The 21,149-nt window shown below is 61.3% G+C and overlaps 2 protein-coding genes across 6 annotated transcripts; both read right to left on the bottom strand.

The window, feature by feature from the left end:
* Positions 1-1,044: 1,044 nt before the first annotated feature.
* HR (HR lysine demethylase and nuclear receptor corepressor) lies at positions 1,045-16,339 on the bottom strand. 2 transcript variants are annotated; one of them, XM_079771613.1, is made up of 19 exons: positions 16,207-16,339; positions 14,205-14,855; positions 12,704-13,478; positions 11,264-11,414; positions 11,002-11,186; positions 9,428-9,595; positions 8,572-8,661; positions 8,294-8,409; positions 7,387-7,468; positions 6,843-7,006; positions 6,497-6,733; positions 6,131-6,296; positions 5,912-5,981; positions 5,596-5,726; positions 5,356-5,475; positions 5,143-5,258; positions 2,997-3,161; positions 2,487-2,615; positions 1,045-2,302 (listed from the first exon to the last, which is right to left on the bottom strand). In XM_079771613.1, the coding sequence occupies exons 2-19, from the start codon at positions 14,814-14,816 to the stop codon at positions 2,240-2,242; spliced, it is 3,540 nt and encodes a 1,179-aa protein (XP_079627739.1). In that variant the 5' UTR covers positions 14,817-14,855; positions 16,207-16,339; the 3' UTR covers positions 1,045-2,239. The 2 variants fall into 2 exon arrangements, with proteins under 2 accessions (XP_079627739.1, XP_079627740.1); XM_079771614.1 differs by having other exon boundaries at positions 9,428-9,592.
* Positions 16,340-16,349: 10 nt separating this feature from the next.
* Positions 16,350-19,099, bottom strand: HRURF (HR upstream open reading frame). 4 transcript variants are annotated; one of them, XR_013813543.1, is made up of 3 exons: positions 18,988-19,099; positions 17,196-17,578; positions 16,460-16,797 (listed from the first exon to the last, which is right to left on the bottom strand). XR_013813543.1 is itself a non-coding variant. In XM_079771615.1 (2 exons), exon 2 carries the CDS (start codon positions 16,455-16,457, stop codon positions 16,353-16,355), a length of 105 nt encoding a protein of 34 aa, XP_079627741.1. In that variant the 5' UTR covers positions 16,458-17,578; positions 18,988-19,099; the 3' UTR covers positions 16,350-16,352. The 4 variants fall into 4 exon arrangements, 2 of the variants coding, with proteins under 2 accessions (XP_079627741.1, XP_079627742.1); XR_013813544.1 differs by having other exon boundaries at positions 17,453-17,578; XM_079771615.1 differs by having other exon boundaries at positions 16,350-17,578.
* Positions 19,100-21,149: the final 2,050 nt, after the last annotated feature.

The following is a 21,149-nucleotide window of genomic DNA, read 5'->3' as shown; positions in this document are numbered from 1 at the left end:
CAGTGGGGTTGCTGGGAAAAGCAGAGGCCTGAAGGGCAGGGCTGGACCGGGTGGGGGACGGACAAGCTAAGCCTCTGTAAGGAAGAGGGCCACCAAGTGCCTCAAGTCTCAAGGCCAGTCCCCACCTGAACTGGCTTCATCCCCAGTCCAGTCCTGGGACATCTGGCCCACCTGCTGTTGGCATGGAGTCAGACCCGATATTCCCGGGAGGGTGCTGGGACCACAGGCAGAGGTCTGTGGGGAAGAAAGGCCCAGTGGCAGAGCCATCCCCATCTTCTCAGAAGGAAGGACCCTGTATTTGGTGTTCTGGGGTGACATCAGGACAAGGCTACATAAGGTGAAGTGTAGGTAGGGATGGGTCACCCGGTGCCACTTGGAACATGATCAGCTATAAAGTGCATGTATTGGAAGAAGGACAGAGCAGACAGCAAAGCCATCTGCAAAGGCCATTAAGCCCCAAGTAAATGAGGCGGCTGGAGTCAGGACACTTGGTTCAAATCCCAATTCTGCCACTAAAATTGCAGTGTGACCTTGGGTGACTCACTTACCCCCCAGCCTGCCTGTTTCCTCTTCTGTATAATAGAAATAAATAACATCTACCTCAAAATCATGATGCGGGATTAAATGAGATCACTTAAATGAAAACAGTGGCACAGTAAAGTGTAGGAGTCCCTTCATTTTTTCTTTTGTTTTTCTATCACATGAAAATAGTCTAGCTTTGCAGACAATGGGGAAACCTATTTTTTTTTTTTTAAATGAAGGATGGCTATGTAAATCATGGCAAAGCCACTTAAGGGAATATAAGCAGTCATTAATAATGAAGGTTAGGTAGCACCCCAGAAAATGATCACAAGGGTGTTTGTTAAAAGAGAGAAACCGAGTAAAACGCATACCAATTCAACTGCATGTAAAACAGATCCTTTACATGAGAAAATACTAAGAGGAAATATACCCAAATACTACCAGCGTTTGGGTTGAGAGTGAGTGGAGGTGGAATTACAGGTGACATGTCTTATTTTCTACATGTTCTGAAAGAGTATTAAATTTATAATAAAAAATTTTATTTTATTAAAAAACAACAACACACATTTCCCGAACCACCGCAGAACAATCAGGTATGACGAGTGGGAGCATGCTGGGCTGAGGTGTGCTAGGGCAGGGGAACAGGCAGAGCCACACCAGAGAGCCCTGGGGATGGGGAGGGGCTGCCCGGCGCAGGCAGCAGGCCAGGCCCTGACCGGGGCTCTCCTGGGCCACACTCCCGGAGCTCCACGTCAGATGGGATGGAAGCGATGGGGTAGCCTGGAGTTTTCGGGGAGGGTTGGGGTCAAAGCCACCTTGCTGCTGTGCCCCAGGGCTCTGCCTTGCTGTTGTCGCTGTCAGGAGCATCCTCAGGGGTAGCCCCCCGGGAAGGCTCCAGCTGCTGCTCAGAGGGAGGGAGGGACCCAGGTCCAGGGAAGAAGAGCAGGCAAGGGTGTTTGAGGCCCCTGCCGGGGACAGCCAGCTCCTCCCCACCTGGTTCCATTTCCATGTCTCCCCTCCCTCCCCAATCTATGTGGCCAGCAGGAGCAGGGCCAAGCACACTGGCTTGGTGGCTTTCAGAAAACAACAGACTTTAATGGAAAACAGGAAGGAGGGAGGGGAGAGGAGGGAGCAGGGACAGGGCCTCACCCCTATCGTTCCCTTTGGCCAAGCCTGGGTAGTGTCCTGAGGCCACCCCCTCCCCACACCTCACCGCTCTCCCTCGAACCAGAGGGCAGGATTTCAGTGGCCCCTTGTCCAGATGCCTGCAGTGCATGGGCGCCCAGAGTCCCGTGAGGAGGTGGGTGGTGTAACAGAGCTTGGCGCAGGTGGGACAGCAGGAGATGAGGGAGCAGAAGGTGTTGCTTAAGCCAGAGTGATTCCCAAAGTCCCCCAAGGAAAGGCTGTTTGTCTCCTGGGTTGGGGGGGCAGGGGTTGAAGGGCGTCAGTCACCCCCAATGTGGGCCTGGTACCATGGAGGGGGGCACAGGGGCGGAGCAGGTGCCAGCCTGCGAAGGGCAGGTGTGAACTTCAGTGGCACTGTGGTTGTTGGCTTGAGGGCCCAGGTTCGAAGCGGGAAACAGAGTATCCTGCTGGTACCCAGAGTGGTGCTTGTGGAATTGACCCAAGGTCCCCAAGCCCCCAGCGTCTTCTCTGCTTATGCTGTGCCTGAGCTGAGCACCTGGTCTACCTGCCCCCCCAGACACCTGGGACCCCTCTATTTAGCCTCCTGTAATGTTCCCACAGCCAACTTCACTGCTTGGAACACAGCCCAGTCCACCTAGGAGAAAACGAGAGGACACGGAGTTCACAATTGCATTCGTGGGCTCTCTCCACCAAGAACTCCCTTGCTGGCCTCGGCTAGCTGCTTGCTGGGCACAGAGCTGTGTCTGCTATGCCACCCCAGCTGTGCCACAGGGGGACTTGGGGAGCACACCCAGCGTCCTGGCCAGCGTCATACTCACCTGGGCACAAAGCAGGCGGCAGTCAGGGGACAGGCTGGATCCCTGGTGGCAGAGCTGCGCAGAAAGGGCAGAGGTCTCGGGGGACATGAAGTGCTGAATGACGCTCACTGTGCTTACCAGGCCCTGCACCTGTGCCAGGAAGGAGGCGAACAGGAGGGTCAGTGGAGACTCAACGCTGCCCAGCTTGGCCCTGAGCTCTACTTTCCATAATGACCCTGCCCAGCTCTCAGAGAACAGAGGCTCTGGATCCAGCACCAGCATCCCCAAGGGCATAGCCAAAACCAGGCCAAGGGGATGCCAGAGATGGCACAGGCAGAGTCAGCACCCACGGACCCAAAGCCCAGTTCAAAAATGCCACCGTGGGAGCGCGCTTCCTGCCCAGCCTAGGTCCCCGGGCCTGGAGAGGGACGAGGCCATACCAGGTGGGGGATGCAGCATCGCTGTGCTGCTGTTCTCACGGTTTCTGGCATTCTGAGCTCTCAGCAGAGCCCCGGCCCCCCGGGGACCCACCTGGTGGGGAGCCCCTGCAGGGACCAGCACAGCCTCTCCAGGGGCCTGCAGCAGGGTCCAGCAGCTCACACCCCACTCCTCCCGCAGGCGCCGCCGGAGCCCTGCATCCAGGTAGCAGCTTCCTGGGGTGCCAGGCTCCAGGTTGCCTGCCCCAGCCGGGCACACCTAAGAAGAGAAAGGGGAATGAGCAAGGGCGGGAGGCGAGGGCAGGGCTGTAGAAGGCCAGGGCATAGACTTCCCAAGGGCTGTGGGCACTGCAAAGAGCTGAGTGTTCAAGTCTTGAAGGGCAAGCAGAGAGGACACAGGAGGGAGAGAAAGGGGCTGGGTGGTGAGGGGCTGCGCCCACTAAGGTTGGCAGATTGGAGATTTGGCTGAAAGGAGCTTAGAGGAAAGGATTAAGGGCCCTGAGGTGAGGGGGGTCTAAATCCCTGCTTTTCCTGAAGCCAGATGCCGTGAGGAGCCTGTGTCCCCGGCCCTGGGCCCTCTCCTCCCTCACTCAAACATACCCCTTTCTCCAAAAGCCAGGAAGACACCCTGAATATCCCAACTCATGAACTTGCTATACCAGCAGCTCTTAACCTGGATTCCAGCGAACATCGGAACTGTGTGCTAAATTGTAGGTGATTAGGTGTTCCTGGAGAGAAAATCCAAATTCTTCTATGATCCCAGATTCGGAAGCAGCAAGGACACACAGAAGTCCCGATGCCCAGTGGATGGGCAGGCTGGCCTGTCCAGGCCAAGGCCTCTGAAGCAAGCACAGCCACGCATAGGGAGCTCCTTGGGCAGACAGGGACTGGCAGAGGCCAGAGAAGATGCCTAGGGAATACCTACAGAGGCTGACACCAGCATCATGCCCCAACTGGCCACCAGCGAAACCCACCCCTTCAGCTAGAACCTCAGCAATGGTCTCTGGGCTTAGGGCTCCAAGACTGAGCCACGGGGAGGGGGAGACTGGGGAAGCCAGGTTGGACCCTAGGGTAGCTCCAGGCAGGAGCCAAGGTTCCTTTGACCCCGCCCCCCAGTTCAAGTCCATCCTGGGCCTAGGTCAGTGCTTCCCAGGCCACCCAGTGAGACGACACCCCTCAGACTCCCCATGAGTCATTGGATTTGGCCACATGGGACTGCCCACAGCCTGCCACACCCAGACCAGGTGAGGCCATGGGGTATGAAGGGATGCTTCTGTCTGCTCCCCTCTGCAGATGTGTTCCAGCATCTGTGTGTGCATCTACAGACCTACATGTGCCTGTCGACATGTCTGCAGATGTGCGTGTCTGTGGGCAGGAGGATGGTGGTGGGCAGCCATGTTGGCATCTGCATGTCTGCATGTGAGCATATGCCTTAGCAGGGGTGACTCTTGGTGGACATCTTTTCCCCAGGACAATCCGAGCTCAGCCAGACTTTGAAACTGGACCTGCCCTAACCTCAACGCTGGCCCCAGCCGCCGGACCTTCCTGCCTCCTGCTCACCTTCCCTTCCCCTGCCCCTCAGTGTGGTCCAGTCTCTCCCGCCACCTACCACGTGGCCTCCTTCAGCCCTTACTTGCTAGCACCTCAAGGAGCACCTCCTCATGAGATGTAGATGACTTCCCTTTTGCACTCGGATGTCGAGTGTGACTCGACACGGTTAGCATTAGAATAAAGGAATCGAGAAAAAAGCAAGCGAGTGCAAAGGGTTAAGGGAGAGTAGCAGGGGGGCATCTCAGACGGGCTTCCCTTTGCCTATGTAGGGGAGGCCCCAGGAGGAGCACAGGGTAGTGACCTGGGATGGGAACAGCTATAAGCTCAGGCCCCAGCTCCACCACTCAGCCTCAGTTTTCCTCATCTGTAAAATGGGAAAGCAGCATGTGTGTATGAAGGAGGGGTGTAACCATGAACTGAGATCATGGACCAAGGCCTCAATACAGGGCCTAGCCGGCAGCAACTCCGAGTCCATTTCATCACTGGCTCCCACCTCAACCCCTTGCTCTTTCTGTGCACCCACCGCATGGCTCCCACAAGGTCCCAGTCTGCCTTCTCTGCACATGCGTGTGAGTCGAGGCTCACCTGAGGGGGTGGGGAGCACACAGACAACACAGACAGGGAGGGCTTCTGGGGTGGGAGCAGAGGGGCTGCATCGGGGAAGGGCAGGGTCCCGGCTCCCTCCTCACCATCTGGAGAAAGCGGCGGATGCGCTGGGCGTCCTGTGCCCGGAACACGTGCCACACGGTGCTGACCTGGCTGCCAGGAGACCAGAGCCCCTCCCCGTCCAGGCCTGAGAGGAAGTCTGAGGGAGAAAGACGGCTCAGGAGAGCCCAGGGCAGGCAGACACAGCACCTCACATCTGCAGCTTGTCCCCACCCTGCTTCCGCCCGAGGACCCACCTTTCTGTGCCCGATGCCAGGCGGGCAGTGGGGCTTCCGCGCGTACCAGGATGCTGACCAGGTCAGTCACCTCCACACAGAGGTTCTTGGTCCCCAGGTGCCCACGGTGTGGGCTCACACCTGCGCGGAGGTGGAGAAAGGACAGTTGGGAAAAGGTCCCAGAACCTTGGCACAGACGTATAGGCACAGAGACGATAGGAATGGGGGCAGGGGCTGGGCAGGAGGGCAGTGCACACTTACCATAGGCTGCCCACAGCTGGGGCTCCAGTGGACACAGGGCGGGGCCCGGCGGGAGGTAGGAAGCCAGGTTGAGTTTCCCATGTTGGGCACAGTACTCTGGGAGGGGCAGGCTGGCAGCCAGGTTCTCCAGCCTGTAGGGGAGGAGTCACGCCCAGCAGGCTCAACCCAGGCACCAGAGACCCCACCAAAGCCCTCCACTACAGGGGTAACTCCCAGAGGCAAGCAGAGTGTGCCAAGGGTCACAGGTGGGGGTAAGGAGGAGAGGAGGGAGGGCAGAGGGGGGTGAGGGAGGGCCAGTCCTTGGTCCCATACACACCTGCTTGTGTCCTCATCCCGCAGAGCTCTGTGCAGCAGGAGGACTGAGCCCTCAGATGACTTGGGGCGAACTAGGGGAGGAACAGAAAGGCCATTTAACCCAGGGGCCCTGTCCCCGGGGCAGCAACGCAGTCCGGTTTCTGCCCTAGGCCCTGCTTCCAGCTGCCCCCAGGGTCACTCTGGCTCCCAGCGCCCTCTCCGCCACACCAAAGATACTTACTCTCAGGCCGGGAGAATCCATCCCAGAAGGCTGCAGTGCCCAGGTTGGTAGGCTGGGGAGGCCCGAGGGGCGTCAGCGTCTGCACCTGGCCTCCAAGCGCCTCAAGAGCCTCGGTCCCCCACAGGCTGCCTTGCAATGTCCTCTGAATCCCTGACACCAACACAGGCTGTAGTGGAGGGGATGGGGACACGGGGAGAAAGATGGGCTGCCCAACATGCTCAGGCCGGGGTGTGTTGTAGAGATCTGCAGAACAGCGTGGGGACCAGCCCCTGCTGCTCGCTCTAAGCGATGGGCCAGGCCTGGGGATCAGGGCCCTGAGGGGAGGCGAGGCTGTGAGAGTGGGCAGTGGGGCGGCGAGAGCCTCACCTGGCCCTGCCTCCAGTGCTCCTGGAAGAGGCGGAAGCCTCGCCGAGGCCTGGGCTCCTGCAGCCACAGCAAAGCCCCCGGCGGAGGCAGCCGAGGCCGCACTGGTGAGAGGGGCAGGCCCAGACCCTTGCGCAGGGCTGGCCCGGCCCGCAGCCCAGGCCCCAGGGCTTTCTCCTGGATCTTCCGTTCCACCACCTGTGCAATGATGCTGTCCAGGATATTGGTGATTCGGTCATCCTACAGAGGCAGGGGGTGGTGGAAGGCAGAGGGACTCAGGACCTGCCGAACCTGCAGGGAGGGCCAGCCCCACCTTTGCCCCCAGCGGGCCCCCCATGCCCTTGCTCACACTGGGCAGGGCTGGAGTGACAGGGGCAAAGGCCATATGTATCCGCTCGTGCCCCAAGCAGAGTTTGACAGCCGTGGAGGCCAGCAGTTCACAGAGAGAGGGACAAGGCAGGGGCCCTCGGCTGGCACGGTCCTCGGCAGGGGTCTCTGTGGAGTCCAGGGTCTCTGTTGAGGAGAAAAACAGTGCAGGCTTCCCCTTCCTCTCAAGGCCCTGTTGCCCACATGCTCCTCCTCATCTCCGGGCCGAGCCCACTCTCTCCTCACTGGCTTGCCCCTGGCTCTGGATGCACTCGCCTCCCACCCCAGCTTTCCTGCTGGCAGCTCCAGATCCTCTCCCAAGGCGGGCTCAGGAAGGGGTTCTGGCTAGAAAGAGATCAGGAGGCTTGTCCTAGATGTTGTTTAGATTTACTTTCTCTGGAGTGACTTGAGAAGAGTAACAGCGACTGGGGGAGGTGGTAGCTAACGCAATTCCAATCCCTCCTGTGGCTTCCCACCCTGGCCCAGCACGCCCTCCCCAGCCTGAACGAGGGGCAGGGGCCGCTCACCCGCTTTGATGTCCTTGGTCCTGTTGGTGTCCTCCTTGCCGGAAGGTTGTGGAGTTGGGGTGTTTTTTTCTCTAGGCTCCTTCTGTTAAACCCATCCACCACCCCCAGTCCAACCAGAGATTTTAAAATGGCAAAGGCAACTCAATCCAACTCAACCCACCAGCATTAACAACAGACTCTTGCACGTCCTAAAAGCATGTTTACAAGAAGCAAAAGGTTATATAACGTTAGGTGGGGGAAAGTTGCTCACGGGATTCTATGTGCAGTACACTGGAACAGACTCGAATAAACAGATGGGCAAATTACTGATGTCAACATGATCGTGGTGGCATTATAGACCACTGTCATTTTCTTCCTTATACCTGTCCATATTTTCCAAATTTTCCACCACGGGTATGTAGCATGGAGTATGTCATGCAACATGCATTCCATAAACTACTTCTTGAATGAATAACTTTTATTAAAAAAAAACCCTCAAGCTTCATAAAAGCTTTGCAAAATGCCTATCTAGCACCTGCTATGTGATAGGTGCAGGGAATATTGAGATGAGCCAACATTCCGCCGGCAGGCGTCTGTGCCCGGGATGTGGACAGACAGGACAGGAAAGCACGCCACTCTAGCATGATGTGGCAAGTGCTGAGCTGGAACACGCACAGAGTGGATAGGAGCTCTGGCTACGCGCAGTGCGGGCTTCTGCTGGGCAGGGCACGGGGGCAGGGGTGGGACAAATGCCAACTCTGGCTCCATGGACCCACATCCCCAAGGGAGGGTGGGAAGCAGCCTGATGTTCCTCTTCATTCCCGTCAAAAGAAAGGGGCCTAGCCCCGCCAAGGTCGGTAATGTGCAGTCCCATGCGCAATCCTGGGGCCCACCGGCTAGCACGCTGTCCCCGTGCCGTGCCTCTCACCTGCTGGCCCCCATCCCCAGGGGCCCACACCTGGGCATCAGCTTGGCAGGGGCAGTGCTCCCGGATATCAAACTTGATCCAGACCTGGTGCATTGCGGTGCTCAGTTCTGCCAAAGCTGGAGGGGGGCGGGGAGATGGGAGTTGGGTGGGGAGGGCAGACAAGAGGCAGCCCTGTGCTGCTTGACCTCACCAACCAGGAGGGCATGGCATCCAAACAGGAAGCTGCTCTCCCCCAGGACCCGCCCCCTGCATGCCTCCACCCAACCAAAATGACTCACCCTGGCTGGAAACAAACTGGGTGAGCATCAGGGAAGAGGCGCTGTGCCCAGCCTCCTGGGCACACTCCTCCGTGGGCTGCTCCGGAGAGCCTGTGGGGTAGAAAGGGAGAAGCTGCAGGTCAGAAAATGAAGGCAAGCACGGGTTAAGGTCAGGGGAGAAGGGTAGGAGGACCGATATCTAAACAATCCATAAAGCATGGGCTTTCTGGGACACTTGGGTTCGGCTGTGACGTACGAGCCTTTGCTTTTGGAACACGGACGCTTTAATATGCTGATGTGAGTTGCAAAACTCCATAATGACCACGTAGAATAGAGTGTTCTGAACGTGTCTACCCTGGAACTCTTTTTGGCCGTGTCTATGAGCACGCCGGGCAATTTCAAGCCCTCCAGTGGCCGAGTGGAGCCCAGGAGAGGAAAGCTTGCGGAGAGCAGTGAAAAGAACTGGACTTGGAATCAGAAGCGGAGTCTAAATCCTGGGCCCAACACTTAGTAGCTGTGTGACCTTGCATGAGTCACTTAACGTCCCTGAGGTTTTTCTAATCTGGAAAATAGAGGCAAAAACACCCACCTCACAGTGTTGTAAGGTTTAAAAAGGAGCAAGCTCACAAACTGGGAGGCACAGAGGAGGCACTCGACTCCTTTTAAGGGGGGGGGGAAGGATGCAGGCATGGCCCTCAGATCTGGGGAGAGGGGAAGGTCTGCTCTCTGGGGCACTGGGCAGCAGTGGCTGATGCTGGGGCTGGGGAGGGAGGCTTTCTTGGAGAGAGGCAGCCAAGAAATGGCCACAAACCTAAGAGCAGGCCGTCCGAGGCCCCAGTCCCTGTCCTCCCACCCCCGGCCCCGGCTCCTTTCCTACCTGCTTTCTCCCTGGCCCTCCCAGCACCCGCCATGCGACCACAGGCCACACACAGCCGGTGGCTGCAGCGGGGGCATCTCCAGTGGGTGTTGAAGAGTCCATGGTGGCAGCGGCTGCAGCAACCTGGAATGCCTGGGTTGTCCTCCGTCCTGGCCGGCCCCTGGCCTGCTGACCACGGGAGAGAATAGGGTCAGAGCGGGCTCGCGCCCAGGCCCCCTTTGGCGTCCTCATGCGGCAGACCTGCCTGGAGGAGAAGCGGGAGCAGTTTCCACCAAGGAGCTGCCCCAGAAGGGAAACAGGCCCCTCCCAGATGCCCCCACTTACTCGACAGCCCCTGTACAGAACCTCCCCGGAGCACCATTGTCTCCAGAAAGCCCTCCCAGGGATGGTGCAGGCCCCATCTCCCCAGTTCCTGCCCCATGGATTTTCCCATTGGCCCTGAATTACCAACCCACACCACTTCCAACACATTTCTTCACCCGCCCCCCTCCCTCCCTCCCTCCTTCCCTCCCTCCCAAGTTGGCCCTCTTCAGGAGACTCAGCATCGAAGAGGAAAGTTTAAGAGGCCATGCCTTCCCTCACCCAGAGTTTCAGACGAGGCTCTCACTGATAGGTGCAAGGACGCCAGTGAGCAAAGGTCCATTTATTCACTCAACAAACACCTTGTCCCGTCCCGGGCTAGGGACTGGGATTCAGAGCTAGTCAGCACTTGGCTCTTGCCCTCCCAGTGCTCACATTCCAGGGGGAGATGGACCCATAAACGTGGCGACGATGAAGGCCCCACAGAGTGGGTGCCGGGTGTGAGAATGCGATGGAGGCCGAGGGTGGGGATGATGGGGGCAGGCTCACAAATGGGCCTGAGGGATGAGTAAGTTTTCCTTCACCAGGTGGGAGGGGAGGAGAAGGAGCAGAAAGTGCCAAGGCCGGAAGGGGTGGATGAGCCCAGATGAGCCGGGAAGGTGATTCGGGGTGCCGGGAATTCGGGTTCAGGGAGTGGCAGGGGCTGATGGAAGGGGATAGGGGCTGGACTTCCTGGGACAAGAGGGAGCCGCCAATGGGCCTCCACCCGGAAGTGAAGGACCACAGGGGAGTGTTTTCCCAAACACACTGCTCTCGAGGCGCCATGCAATGATGCAGGAGGAAGAGCCTGGAGCCAGAGGGACTCCACAGCCTCAAACACCAGCCCAAATCCTACCAGCCTCCGAGGGCGAGGGCCCGGGAGCCTCGCCACCCAGGGAGCCTTCCTCATGCGCCACCCGCAGGGAGCTCCCCGCCTTCGAGTGCCCTTACAGACACTTGGCACTCAGTCTTGTTTCCCCAACAAGCCCGGAGCTCTCAGACAGTGGGCTGGACCAGGTTTTATACCTTCCCGACATCCGCCTCCCGGGTCAGAAACTTCAGAAAACACGGTGACTAAGAGCCTTAGCCGGGAATAAGGGCAAAGCGGGGCAGGCGTCCTCCTGAACGGGAGGACAGGGCAGTGCCGGTGGGAAGGAGGGGTTCACACTCCCCATGCTCCTTGTGAAAGCACCAGGCTCTCCTGGGTTCCCCAATGCCCTGTGGGTGCTGCTCACCTTCCCGCTGTGCCCAGGCCAGGGCCTCCCGCTCCCTCCGCAGCAGGCGGCACAGTCGGTCCCCCAAACCACTCAGGAGGTGTTTGGCGAGGCCCACGCTGGGCCCGGCCTCTGGGCCAGAGCCTCCTCCCTCCTCGGAGCTGGCTGCCGAGTCTTCCTCCTGCTGCTCCCCTCCCAGAGAGGACCTGGAGACAGGGCAGAGGAAGGTGAGGAGGGCGCCCCAAGTGGGAGGACGTGGGGACATCCAGGGGCAAGGGCTCACCTGGGCACTGGCTGGGCGTCGCAGGCCAGCCCTCCCACCTCTCTCGCCGCCTGGGCACAGCTTTGGCACCGAGCAATGCCTGCCTGGGGAGCTGAGCAAGGTGCATCCTGACGCCCTGGGTCCTGCAGGCCGGCCCTGCCATCTCGGGGTCCTGAGAGGACAATGCAGCTGGTCAGGGGTCTGGGCCTCCCTGGGCTTGTGCGAACCCCAGGCCCTGCCTTAGCCCCCAGCTGTCCACACGCAGAACCAGCCCAGTCTTTAGGCCCAGCCCCCCCCGAGGCCCAACTTGGAACCAGTGAGAGTGGACCAGGCAGCTCGAAGCTTCACGAAAAAAGGCCACGAGAGGAGCTTGACGATGCCCTGACATGACTGACGGGACTGAGAGGAGGGTCAGGTGCGCTGAGCCCCAGGCCGGGGCAGCTCGGGTGATGGTCCTGACCCAAGCGCAGGATCCAGCCAGTGTAGACTTTGGATAGCTCCGCCGTGAGCTTAGCAATGCGGCTGGCTGCGCGACAGTGTGAGGAGACAATCCCAACGTGGACGGGCGGAGGGCGCCGGAAGGTGAGAAGGCCGGGGAGTTTCAACACAGACCACAGGTGCAGTAACCCAAGAAGGCTAAGAGGTCAACGGCTTCCCAGCCCAGGCGCAGGCCTACGAGAGTGTGGACAGACCCGCACCAGGTGCAGGGTGCTCGGGCACGGCCATTGAGAGAGTCCGCATCCAGGCCCAGCAGTTCAGGGGGCCGAGGGCCCGAGGTGATCCCGGAGAACGGAGGCGGGGCTGGCAGCGCCGGAGCCTTCCTCGGTGAAGGGCAGAGCGTGACAGAGGGGTCCAGGATGTGCCCAGAGCATCAACACGGGCAGAGTCCAAACCGAGGTTCCGTGGTCCAGCTGGCTAGGAGAGTTGTTTGTTCCTGAGGCAGGACAAGGGGTCCCTCGGGAGAGGCAGTCCTCCAGACAGGGATTGGGGCACAGGCCGTCATGAAGGCGCACTTTTATTGGGTGCTAAGCGCCAGGAGTTCTTCAAAGCCCTCTCTGTGAATTATATCACTTAACCTTTGCAGGAGCCTTTCTGAGGCAGGTGTCGTCTTTATCCCCGTTTTGGAAACGAAGAAACTGAGGCGCAGAGAGGTGAAGCAGCTAGCTAGCTCAAGGCCACGCAGCTGCCAGTCAGCCAAGTCAGGACCCAGGCACTCTGACTCCAGAGCCCAAGCTCGGAACCATGTCATTACGCTGCCACCAGCACACCAGGGCTGGGGAGGAGGCAGACAGAAATAGAAGCCACTTGCTTGAAGGCCCGGGCCTGTGGATGCTGAGGCACTCCCAACAGATGCTGGTCCGACCCACTCAGAAAGGACCTCTGACCCCACCGCCTTGCAAAGCTCCAGTCTTGCTGCCCCCTCCCGAGCAGGGCCCACGCAGCCCCTCCCCTGCCCCTTACCTCTGCGGTCAGCACGCTGTTCTGCCTCCGCCTTGTTCCCCAGTGATGATGAGTCCAGGGCGTCCTGCCCTGCACTGCCTGGGAAAGGGTCAGGGGGGCGCTTGGCGGCTGGGCTGCCGGCCACTCCCTGGACCTCAGGGCTACTTGCCCTCTTGAGGGCCTGAAGCGGGGCAGCTGGGCTCTCCTCCTCCCCAGGGCAGCCTCCCGGGCACCCGAACTGCTCAGAGTGTCTCGTGAGCCACGTCTTCTTCAGCTTGGTGTGGTGGTTGGGCGGGCAGGCCCTGGGGCCAGAGGCCTTGTTTGCTTCCTCGATGGACTCACTGGACCCCCTCGAGCCCCGCTCCAGGCCCTCCTGGCACTTCCCACAAGGGCTAAGGCCTCCATTTCCGGCAGGTGGGTGGGATGAGTAACAGCCCCCCGGGGTGGTGGGAGGCCCCGGAGAGGGGCACCTTGATGTGGCTGATGGCCTCAGCTGGTACCCAAGGCCCCCACCGCCCGGCACAGTCCAGACGTTGCCAAGAGTGTGAACAAGGCCTGGGGGACACGTGGGCCAGGGGGTCCGGGGAACAGTGTCTGGATGCCCCAGGAGAAGTGGGCAAAGATTCTGATGCCTGCCGAGGCCCGTCTCTCCATCCCTCGGGTGGAGTGAAGGGCACTCTGCCTCCCCACTTCTCTGGAGAGGCCCACCAGGGGCTAAGCCCAACACCCCAGGTTCCACAGTTGCCAATGGCTCCTTCGCCAGCCTGAGAATGCTCGGATCCTTATGGTAAAAACCCTGAAGAGAGGAGAAAGGATTAAGCTAGTGCTGACTTCGGTTCCCAGTGCTTAAAAAGAAGGAAACATACCTGAAGACCAGCAGGTATGTGCCTGTTTGGCCTTCAGGATTGTGAAAACACGGGAGAACTCTCATCTCACATACTGGTTCATAGGCACTGCTCCTCCTACGTGCCACCCCACGGCCCTGGCCACCCCCAGGTCATCCCCCGGGATTTCTCAGGCCTCCCCACAATGCAGCAACTAAAGGGCTAATGCCTGGCACAGCCCAAGGGCCACCAGCAGCTCTCCAGATTATTTGATGCCCTGTACCATACCGGTTTTAAATAGCTTAGATCTCATCCCTGGGCATGGGGGTTGCCTGTGGGGGAGGTGTCCTAGACACAGGCCTTGGGACTGCCTGCACATCTTCCCAGAGAGAGGGCTTTGTCTGCCCCCCTTTCCCAGGAACAAGACACACATTCTGAGGCCCCAACTCCCAGGGCCTTGTTCTGAGTGGACAATGGATGAGTCAGTCCCTGAAACAGCCCGCAGGCAGGGGAGGCCTAGTGAGATGGAGGTGCTTAGAGGAGGACTTGCTTAGCCTTGACTTTGTCTGAGCTCACAGGCTCCTCCATTTGGGTGCTGCCTTATTTTGTCATCAGAATGGAAGGGCAGTGTGGTGTGGCCCTGACGGGGCTGCCTGAGGACCACTGAGCTCCCTTGCACGGCCTGCTACAACACTCACCTTGCTGCCTAAGCTGAAAGCAGAGGGCACTTTGGGCTGGCCCCCAGAGTACACCCAGGGGTGCGGGGCCAGGGGCCAGTCACATGGGCGCTCTGGAGGCAGGCTGGACACTAGGTAGGGTGGTAAGCAGGTGGGCACCCAGAAGGGAGCTCGCTCCAAGATCTTGGTCTCCAGAAGGAAGGGGCAGTGCAAGGGCCGGAAGGCCACAGGGTCACTTTTGGGATGGCCACTGCCGTGCTCAGGAATCAGGGGGCCGTAGCGAGGCGGGCATGCTGACCCATAGAACGCCAGCGGATGGGTGAGCATCGCCTCTTTCCAGCGCAGCCCCTCCTTGCCGCTCAGCCAGCTGGCCTTCCTCTCCCCGTTCCGGGGGCCTTCACCCTCCACCAGCGGGAGCGTGTCCTTGGGGCCCTGAGGGAAGCCAGGGGGAAGCCAGGAGTCTGGGGTGCTCAGGACACCCCTCCAGAAGGGAGCAGGCTCTCCCAGGCACAGTGCCCCATGGCGCAGGCCGTCTCGTGGCAGGGCATTCGGCTCTCGTCCCACGATGCCGTTCTCGGGGGCTGTCTTCTCCCAGGCCGGGGTATCCTTCAGGAAGCTGGGCGTACTCTCCATCACTCTCCTGCCCTCATGGGGCTCTCCCAGAGGGGGTCCCTGGAGCATAACCACCAAAATACGAGCTTCTTAGGCACTCTGCCCCACGTACAGAGTGGGTACCGCCCTGGCAACACCAAGGCGGCTCAAACCAGTAAGGCAAGTGCCACCCCACAGCTGGGATCCACGCTGCCTGCCCACATGCGGCTTGGGGACCCGCCTGGGTGGGATGCAGCGAGTGTAAAAGGCCATCCCTACCCCCAAAACACCTGGGATTTGACAGCCCTACTGGGCCAGAGCCCCTCAGTAGAGACTGCTGTGTCTAAGATGACATGCCTCACAGAGCCTGGGACCTAGGCACAGGCCATGGGGAAGTGTTGGTGCCAGGGTGTAAGCTGACACGGTCCTTGCACCTGAAGGGACTAGCAAGGCTGGGACCCTTACCCACACAGCTGTCCTGTCTTCCTTTCTTTTCTCCAATCCCCCCTCCCTACCTCAGCCCGGCTCAACCTGTCAGGCTGGCCCAGACAGGGAAGGATGGGGGCAAGAACCCAAAGGATGAGCTGGGTGGAAATGGCTGTACCGGGGACAAGAGGACGGGATCTGTGTCACTTTGGGCAAGTCCTGTCACCCCTCTGGACCTCGGGGTGCCACTGTCTAAAACAGGGCTTGGAAAGTGGCGGTCCCAGAGGCCTCTTCCCAGATTGCAGTCTGTGTTTCTGGGGGTGCCGCTTGCCCACCCCCACCGCTCAGCTCCACCCCGGCTTATAGGGGTGGGAAGTGCAGGCTGGAGTCACTGGGGAGAGCCTCCAGGCAGGGCTGGCGGGTACTGCTTCCCACACCTGGGCAGCCATCTCTGCCTCTTCCCAGCACTCTACAGTTTCCTGGCTTCGGAACGAGTCCCAGGACGCCTGCTGAGTCCGGGGATCTCCACCGCGCCCCCAAGGGAAGGAGTGGGCCAGCGCAGGAGAGGAGGATTAGAGACCTCAGCTGGGATGGGTAAAGCTACCCCTGTCCAGTGGGCAGTGCCAGAGCCACCAGCAGCCACAGTAACCGTAGCCTGGCGGGAGGGAGGGAGGGAAGGAGGCGGGGAAAGCGGGCTGCACCCCAGACAGAGGCAAAGGAGGGAAAATTGAACGAGCGTGAGAAGGACCAGAATGACAGGTGGCACTCGAGCCACAGTGCTCCCTCTTCGTGGCCCCCTGGGTGAAGCCCCAGGCCGTAGCCGGCACAGAGAGCTCTCGGGTTTTCTGGGGCCACCGCTCCAACGCGGCCAAGCCCCATCGGGCACCTTAAGTGTCGGATGTGTGGCCCAGACCAGAGGAGCGCGGGGAGCTCATTCCTTGTTGCGGCTCGGACCCAGCTAAGTGTCCCCGAAGGCGCGCCCCTGGCGCCGCCTCTCGGCGCTTACCTGTGCTTCACGGGCCAGGTGCGGCTCGGGCGGCGGTCCTCGGGGCCGGCGTCGGACGCTCGCTCCCCATGGGCGAGGCCTCGTTACCCCCGCGCTCCGTGCTCAGCGCGCTGGCGCTCTCTCTCCCCCGGGGCAGCGGGGGCGCTCTAGGGCCGCAGGTTGGAGGGGTCGGACTCCGGGATCTGCAGGATGCGGCACACGGCGCGGATCGGCCGCACCAGCTTTTGGGCCGAGGCAGTGGGTTGCGCCATGGGACGCGGAGACTCCGTGCTGCGCCGCGGGGAGGGCCGAGCTGGGGCTAGGGAGCGGTGTCCCCGGAGGGAGAGAGGGAGCCGGGCCGGGGGGAACGCGCGCCCCGGGTCGGAGACGGCCGAGTGGGGGAAAGGCCGAGGGGCCGGGGGAGGGGGTCGTGCCTGGAAGGGGGCGCCGATCCCGGAACCCAGAAGAGAGCACCAGCGAGGGCGCAAAGCGGTGCGGCGCGGCTAATGGAGGGAGAGCGCAGCGGAGAGCGCAGCAGGACCTCTGATCGCCATCGCCAGACGCGCAACTGAGAGTGGGGAAGCTGCTCCGCCGGTTTCCTCCTCCAGCACCCTGCGGGGAACAGGAGCCCGTGATTCGGCGGCCCCGCCTGGGCCTGCCCCCTCCCAGGCCCCGGGGGCTTCCGCCAACGCCCCGGCGATGCCACCGGCTGCGCACGGGGAGAATGAGCCCTTTGTTCCCCCCTCCCCCCGCGGCACCCGGGCGCCTGCCGAGAGAGGCTCCCCGGGGGCAGCGTGCCAGCTTCCCAGCCGCCCCACCCTCCCGTGGGCCCGGCCCCGGAGCCTGGCAGGCGGGCAGCACCCCCACCATAGGTGCCAAGCCCGGGAACTGGAGCAAAGGGCGGGAGGGGCCGGACCAGGCCACTGCGGGGCGGGGTGCCCCCTGGGGTGCTAGGGCAAGCGGCTGCGAGGGGGCAGTGCCAGAGCTGGCAGGGGCAGTCGGGTTCTCACGGGTCAGTGATGGGCACTCTGACCCACGCCAGCCGGCCCGGTGCCTGCTGGACCACTGCGCCCGGTCCTCTCCAGCTCTGGTCCATGGGCACACCCCGCTGGCGGTGTCTGCGCTGCCTCCTCCTCACCTGGCCAAGCTGTCTTCACCTTCTGACCCAAGCCCCCTCCCAGGGCCCAATGGCACAGTTTCCGGTGCCAGCCGTTCTGGGAGGGCCGGGGCTCTCCACCCGCCCCTGCTCTGAGGGCCTCAGTCTCACCAAGTGTCTGGGCGGAGGTGGGTCAGCTCCACCACCCGCTCCAGCCTCACGTTCTGGGGGTCTGCCCCGTCCCTGTTCCTAGCGCTTCCAGGCCCGGCCCTGGAGAGGCGCCCATGGGAGTGGCTCCTGGGAAGGAACAGAGAGGAGGAGAGGAAATGGGAAAGCAGGGCACCCTCCACCCGAGGAAGCATCCCGGCTCCTCTGCGGGGGTGGTTCCAGAGCACAGACACAAACAGACAGATTCAAACACACACAGACAGATTCAGACACACACAGAAACCCACACGCCCAACGGGCGCTTCCCTTCCCCTCAGGCACCCACCTCCCACCCCGAGATTCCCCTGCCTCCCTGTGGAAGCCGTCCTCGGCCTGCCTTCACCCAGCCCAGGACAGAGGCAGCAGCACCCCACCCACCCCAGCCCGTCAAAGGGATGGTTTCTCGGATGCCCAGCTGGGTCCCAGGTCACACCACCCCTGGAGCGGGGAGCTTTCCTTCCAGGAGACTGGAGGGCAGGCAGGGGGGTCCTTTCACAGCTGAGGGAAGAGGGGCGTCCGAGGAGAGGGGGCCTGAAGGGGCTGGCCCCAGCAGGACTCGGATCAGGTTGGCTTGGATTCCCTCAGCCCCGCCGGGCTCCCCCCTCCCCCCAGGCCAGTTCTGTGGCTGGGCAAGCTGGTAGGGGTTGTTTACTTGACTGAGTTATTAACACTCCCTTCCTCCCCCAGTTCCCCTGAGGGGTGGCCAGACCTGAGTGTGCCAGGGGCAATGATTGTGGAGGGTCTACTAGGGACTGCAATCCCGAGCCCCAGCCTCCCACTCCCAAGCTGGCTCCAGGGTGCAGATGGGAGCTGGGGTGTGCCTGTGGTCCCCCATCTGTGTCCTCCGGCAACTGAAGCTTGTGGGAGAGTCTGGGGGGGGGGGCGGGGGGAGGAGTGGAGATTCCTGCGGCTTGGGGCCTAGAAGAGGCTGGGCAGGGCGGTGGGAGCCTGGGCTGTTGGGGGGGGGGGGGGAGCCTGTCACTGTCATCCCCAAAGGGGATGGGGACTGACCCAGGGGAGCAGGAACAGATACCTCCCTCCACCCCACCCACCCCAGTTGCCATGTCTGCTTTGTCAGGTCACAGTCTCTGGATCAGACCAGGACTCTCAGGACAGGCTTCTGAAATGCCCAGGGGGTGGGGGGTGGGGGGGTGAGGTAGGGGAAGGAGCCCCTTTCCCCCTTCGCCCAGCTCCCCATCCTGCTCCGCGGCCCATGCCACAGGCCCACAGAGCCCTGGTAGCCTGAGGGCTGAGCAGAGCTGAGGAGACACACAAAAGACACAAACACAGGAGGGAAGCCGCACAACACGTGGACACAATGCTGGATTGGTGGACAAAGGCACGCTGACCACAACCCCCAGACACGCACGGGCCCACCCTGCCCCACGGCAAGCCCTCACACACTGCCACACGCGTACGCGGGGAGACACACATTCATGCTGACAAGCGCAGCAGCACTCACGAGCCAGTGCCCTCACGCTGTCCCCAGAGCCCCTTACCTGGCCAAGCACAGTGCTCCTCGGGTGGAGCAGCCCCCAGCCCAGGGGAGGGCAGCCGGCGGGGGCGGGGGAAGGAGCCCCGGAGAGTCAGGCCAAGCTGCCACTAATCCGGGCGGGGAGAGGGGGGGCACCCACGTCAGAGCGGGGACTGCCGGGTGGAGGGCATCTGAGGACATCCCCTCCCACACACGCGGCCGTCTGGGCACCTAGCCCTATTTCCCCAGCCCCTCCATCCTTCAGACAGCTGAGGCAGGCCTCCCCCCACCCCACCCCCCACCCTCGTGGCAACGCCTGGGGCGGGGGCATGGGGGAGGGGGAATACAGGGCAAATTCTCCCAGGACCTGGGAGGAGGGGAGAGGAAGGGAAGTGTGGAGATGCTTCGGGAGCCTGAAGGAAGCTCTGCAGCAGATGCCCCCGCGTCCCCTCTCTCCCCCACCCACCCACCCACTTCCCTGACCTAATTCCTCTTCTCGGTCCTGGCCTCCCCACTGTCCCTTCCCCTCCCCCCAACCTCCCCTCAGGGCGATCTAACCACCTGGCAGAGAAAGCTACCTCGTTCTGCCCTGCTCAGGACCTCTGACCTAGCGACTTCAACTCTGGGCAGAGGGCACCCTCCTCCAGCCCGGCTTCTGCCCCCCCCCCCCCCCCATCCAACTACTGGGCATGCCAGGCCCTGATGCTGGATGGGGAACTAGGGGCCAAGGCCTGAGTGCTCATCTCTTCAACCTCCTCCAGGGTGGGGCAGTGCCAGCCAGGGCTACCCAGCTCCACTCCCGGGCCAGGGTTGTGTTGAAACGAGGGGCTAACTACGCTGCCGCCACGGAGAGTGGCAGCTAAAAATACAGCAGTGGGGCCAGGGCACACAGAGGCCAGAGTCTGGGAAGGGGGACCAGGACATGGAGGGGCTGCAGGCAGAGAGCGGCTGAGAGGCAGGGAGACTTAGGAGCCAAATGCAAGGTGCAGGGAAGGTGGGCACAGATGTGCCCAGCAGGGAGTCGGCACATCTGTGCTTCAGGCCAGCCCTAATCCTGCTGGGAGGCAGTGGGCACACTGGTGGATAATGGAAGGCTAGGTGTCATGGGCAGGGCAGAGCACAGCCTAGCCTTCCCCTAGGGGCCAGGCCAGAGCGGGTAAGGGCACCCGTGCAGAGGGAGGCAGTGCTGGCAGATGCCTCGCGATCCTCAGAGGGAACAGGCAGGCTCTGAAGGGAGTCCAGCCCACGCCCAATGCCCCAGTCTCAGGAGCCCTTGCAGGCTTGGCCAGAAATGCCCCGGAACCTGGAATCCTCTTCAACCCTCCCCTCTGGCCCCAAGATGTCTTGGAACCCATACAACTGCCTCAGCCATTTGCCAAACGTGTGTCATAGAGACCTGCCATTTTCAAGGTTCCGTGATGGGCACCAAAGAGATGCGGGGCACAAAGACCAGAGCAAGGCCATCCCGCCCTCCAGGCGCGGATGCCCGGTCAGTGCATTTGCCCCTTTGCCGGCAGGCCCTGTCCCGAGAACCAGCGGTGACCACCTGAGTCAGGTGTGGGAATGACTCCAAGGCACTCGGAGTCCCACCCTGGGGACGTCAGGGGAGCTTCTCAGAGGAGGAGACACCCAAGCTCAGACGCCGGAGAATAAGTGGGCCTTCCCGTGCATGGCGATATTTCACTTCGGCTAAACCACCATTTGTTCCTGGCTGGGATACAAACGTGGATAAGATGCCAGTCTGTTCTTTATGAAGTTACAGTGCAGTCGGGGAGAAAATACAATGTGCTCAAGGCAAAAATAGAAGTCAGCACAAGAACAGAGATGGTGTGGTCTGGATGAGCACTCCACTCCAAGGGGGTGCCTAGAGGGTTTCCTGAGGGGAGTGGGGGGGTCTGAGTGCGCTTCAAAGGGCAAATAGCGATAGAATGGTGAGTGGGGGGCGGGAGGAAGAGCATGTCAGGAGACCAGCATGGAGCCACCGGACAGTCCAGGTGGACAGAGGCGGAGAACATGAAGCAATTTGAGTGTAAGGGAGGCCAGCTGGGAAGGGAGAGCGATGGGGACACCAGCACAGCCCACAGCATTCTGTGCCCAGGACAGGGCGAGCAGGCCAGAGATCAGGAGGCTTAGGAGCTCGAGAAGGGGCTCCCCGTCAGGGGAGGCTTCTCAGAAACGGCAGGCCTT

The sequence above is a fragment of the Cnephaeus nilssonii genome (genome assembly GCF_951640355.1).
Source record: "Cnephaeus nilssonii genome assembly, chromosome: 5".
NCBI lineage: Eukaryota > Metazoa > Chordata > Mammalia > Chiroptera > Vespertilionidae > Cnephaeus > Cnephaeus nilssonii.
The sequence above is the reverse complement of the archived record's forward strand: the minus strand, read 5'-3'. Positions and strand labels throughout refer to the sequence as shown.

Excerpts from the sequence above, each read along its gene's own strand:
- HR (XM_079771613.1), bottom strand. The coding sequence starts at position 14,816 with ATGGAGAGTACGCCCAGCTTCCTGAAGGATACCCCGGCCTGGGAGAAG. Across the intron at positions 6,297-6,496 it reads AGCACTGGAGGCAGGGCCAG|CCTGTGTTGGTGTCAGGGAT; the intron begins GTGAGGCTCTCG and ends CCTCCACTACAG. Across the intron at positions 5,982-6,130 it reads TGGATTCTCCCGGCCTGAGA|TTCGCCCCAAGTCATCTGAG; the intron begins GTAAGTATCTTT and ends TTCCTCCCCTAG.
- HRURF (XM_079771615.1), bottom strand. The coding sequence starts at position 16,457 with ATGGCGCAACCCACTGCCTCGGCCCAAAAGCTGGTGCGGCCGATCCGC.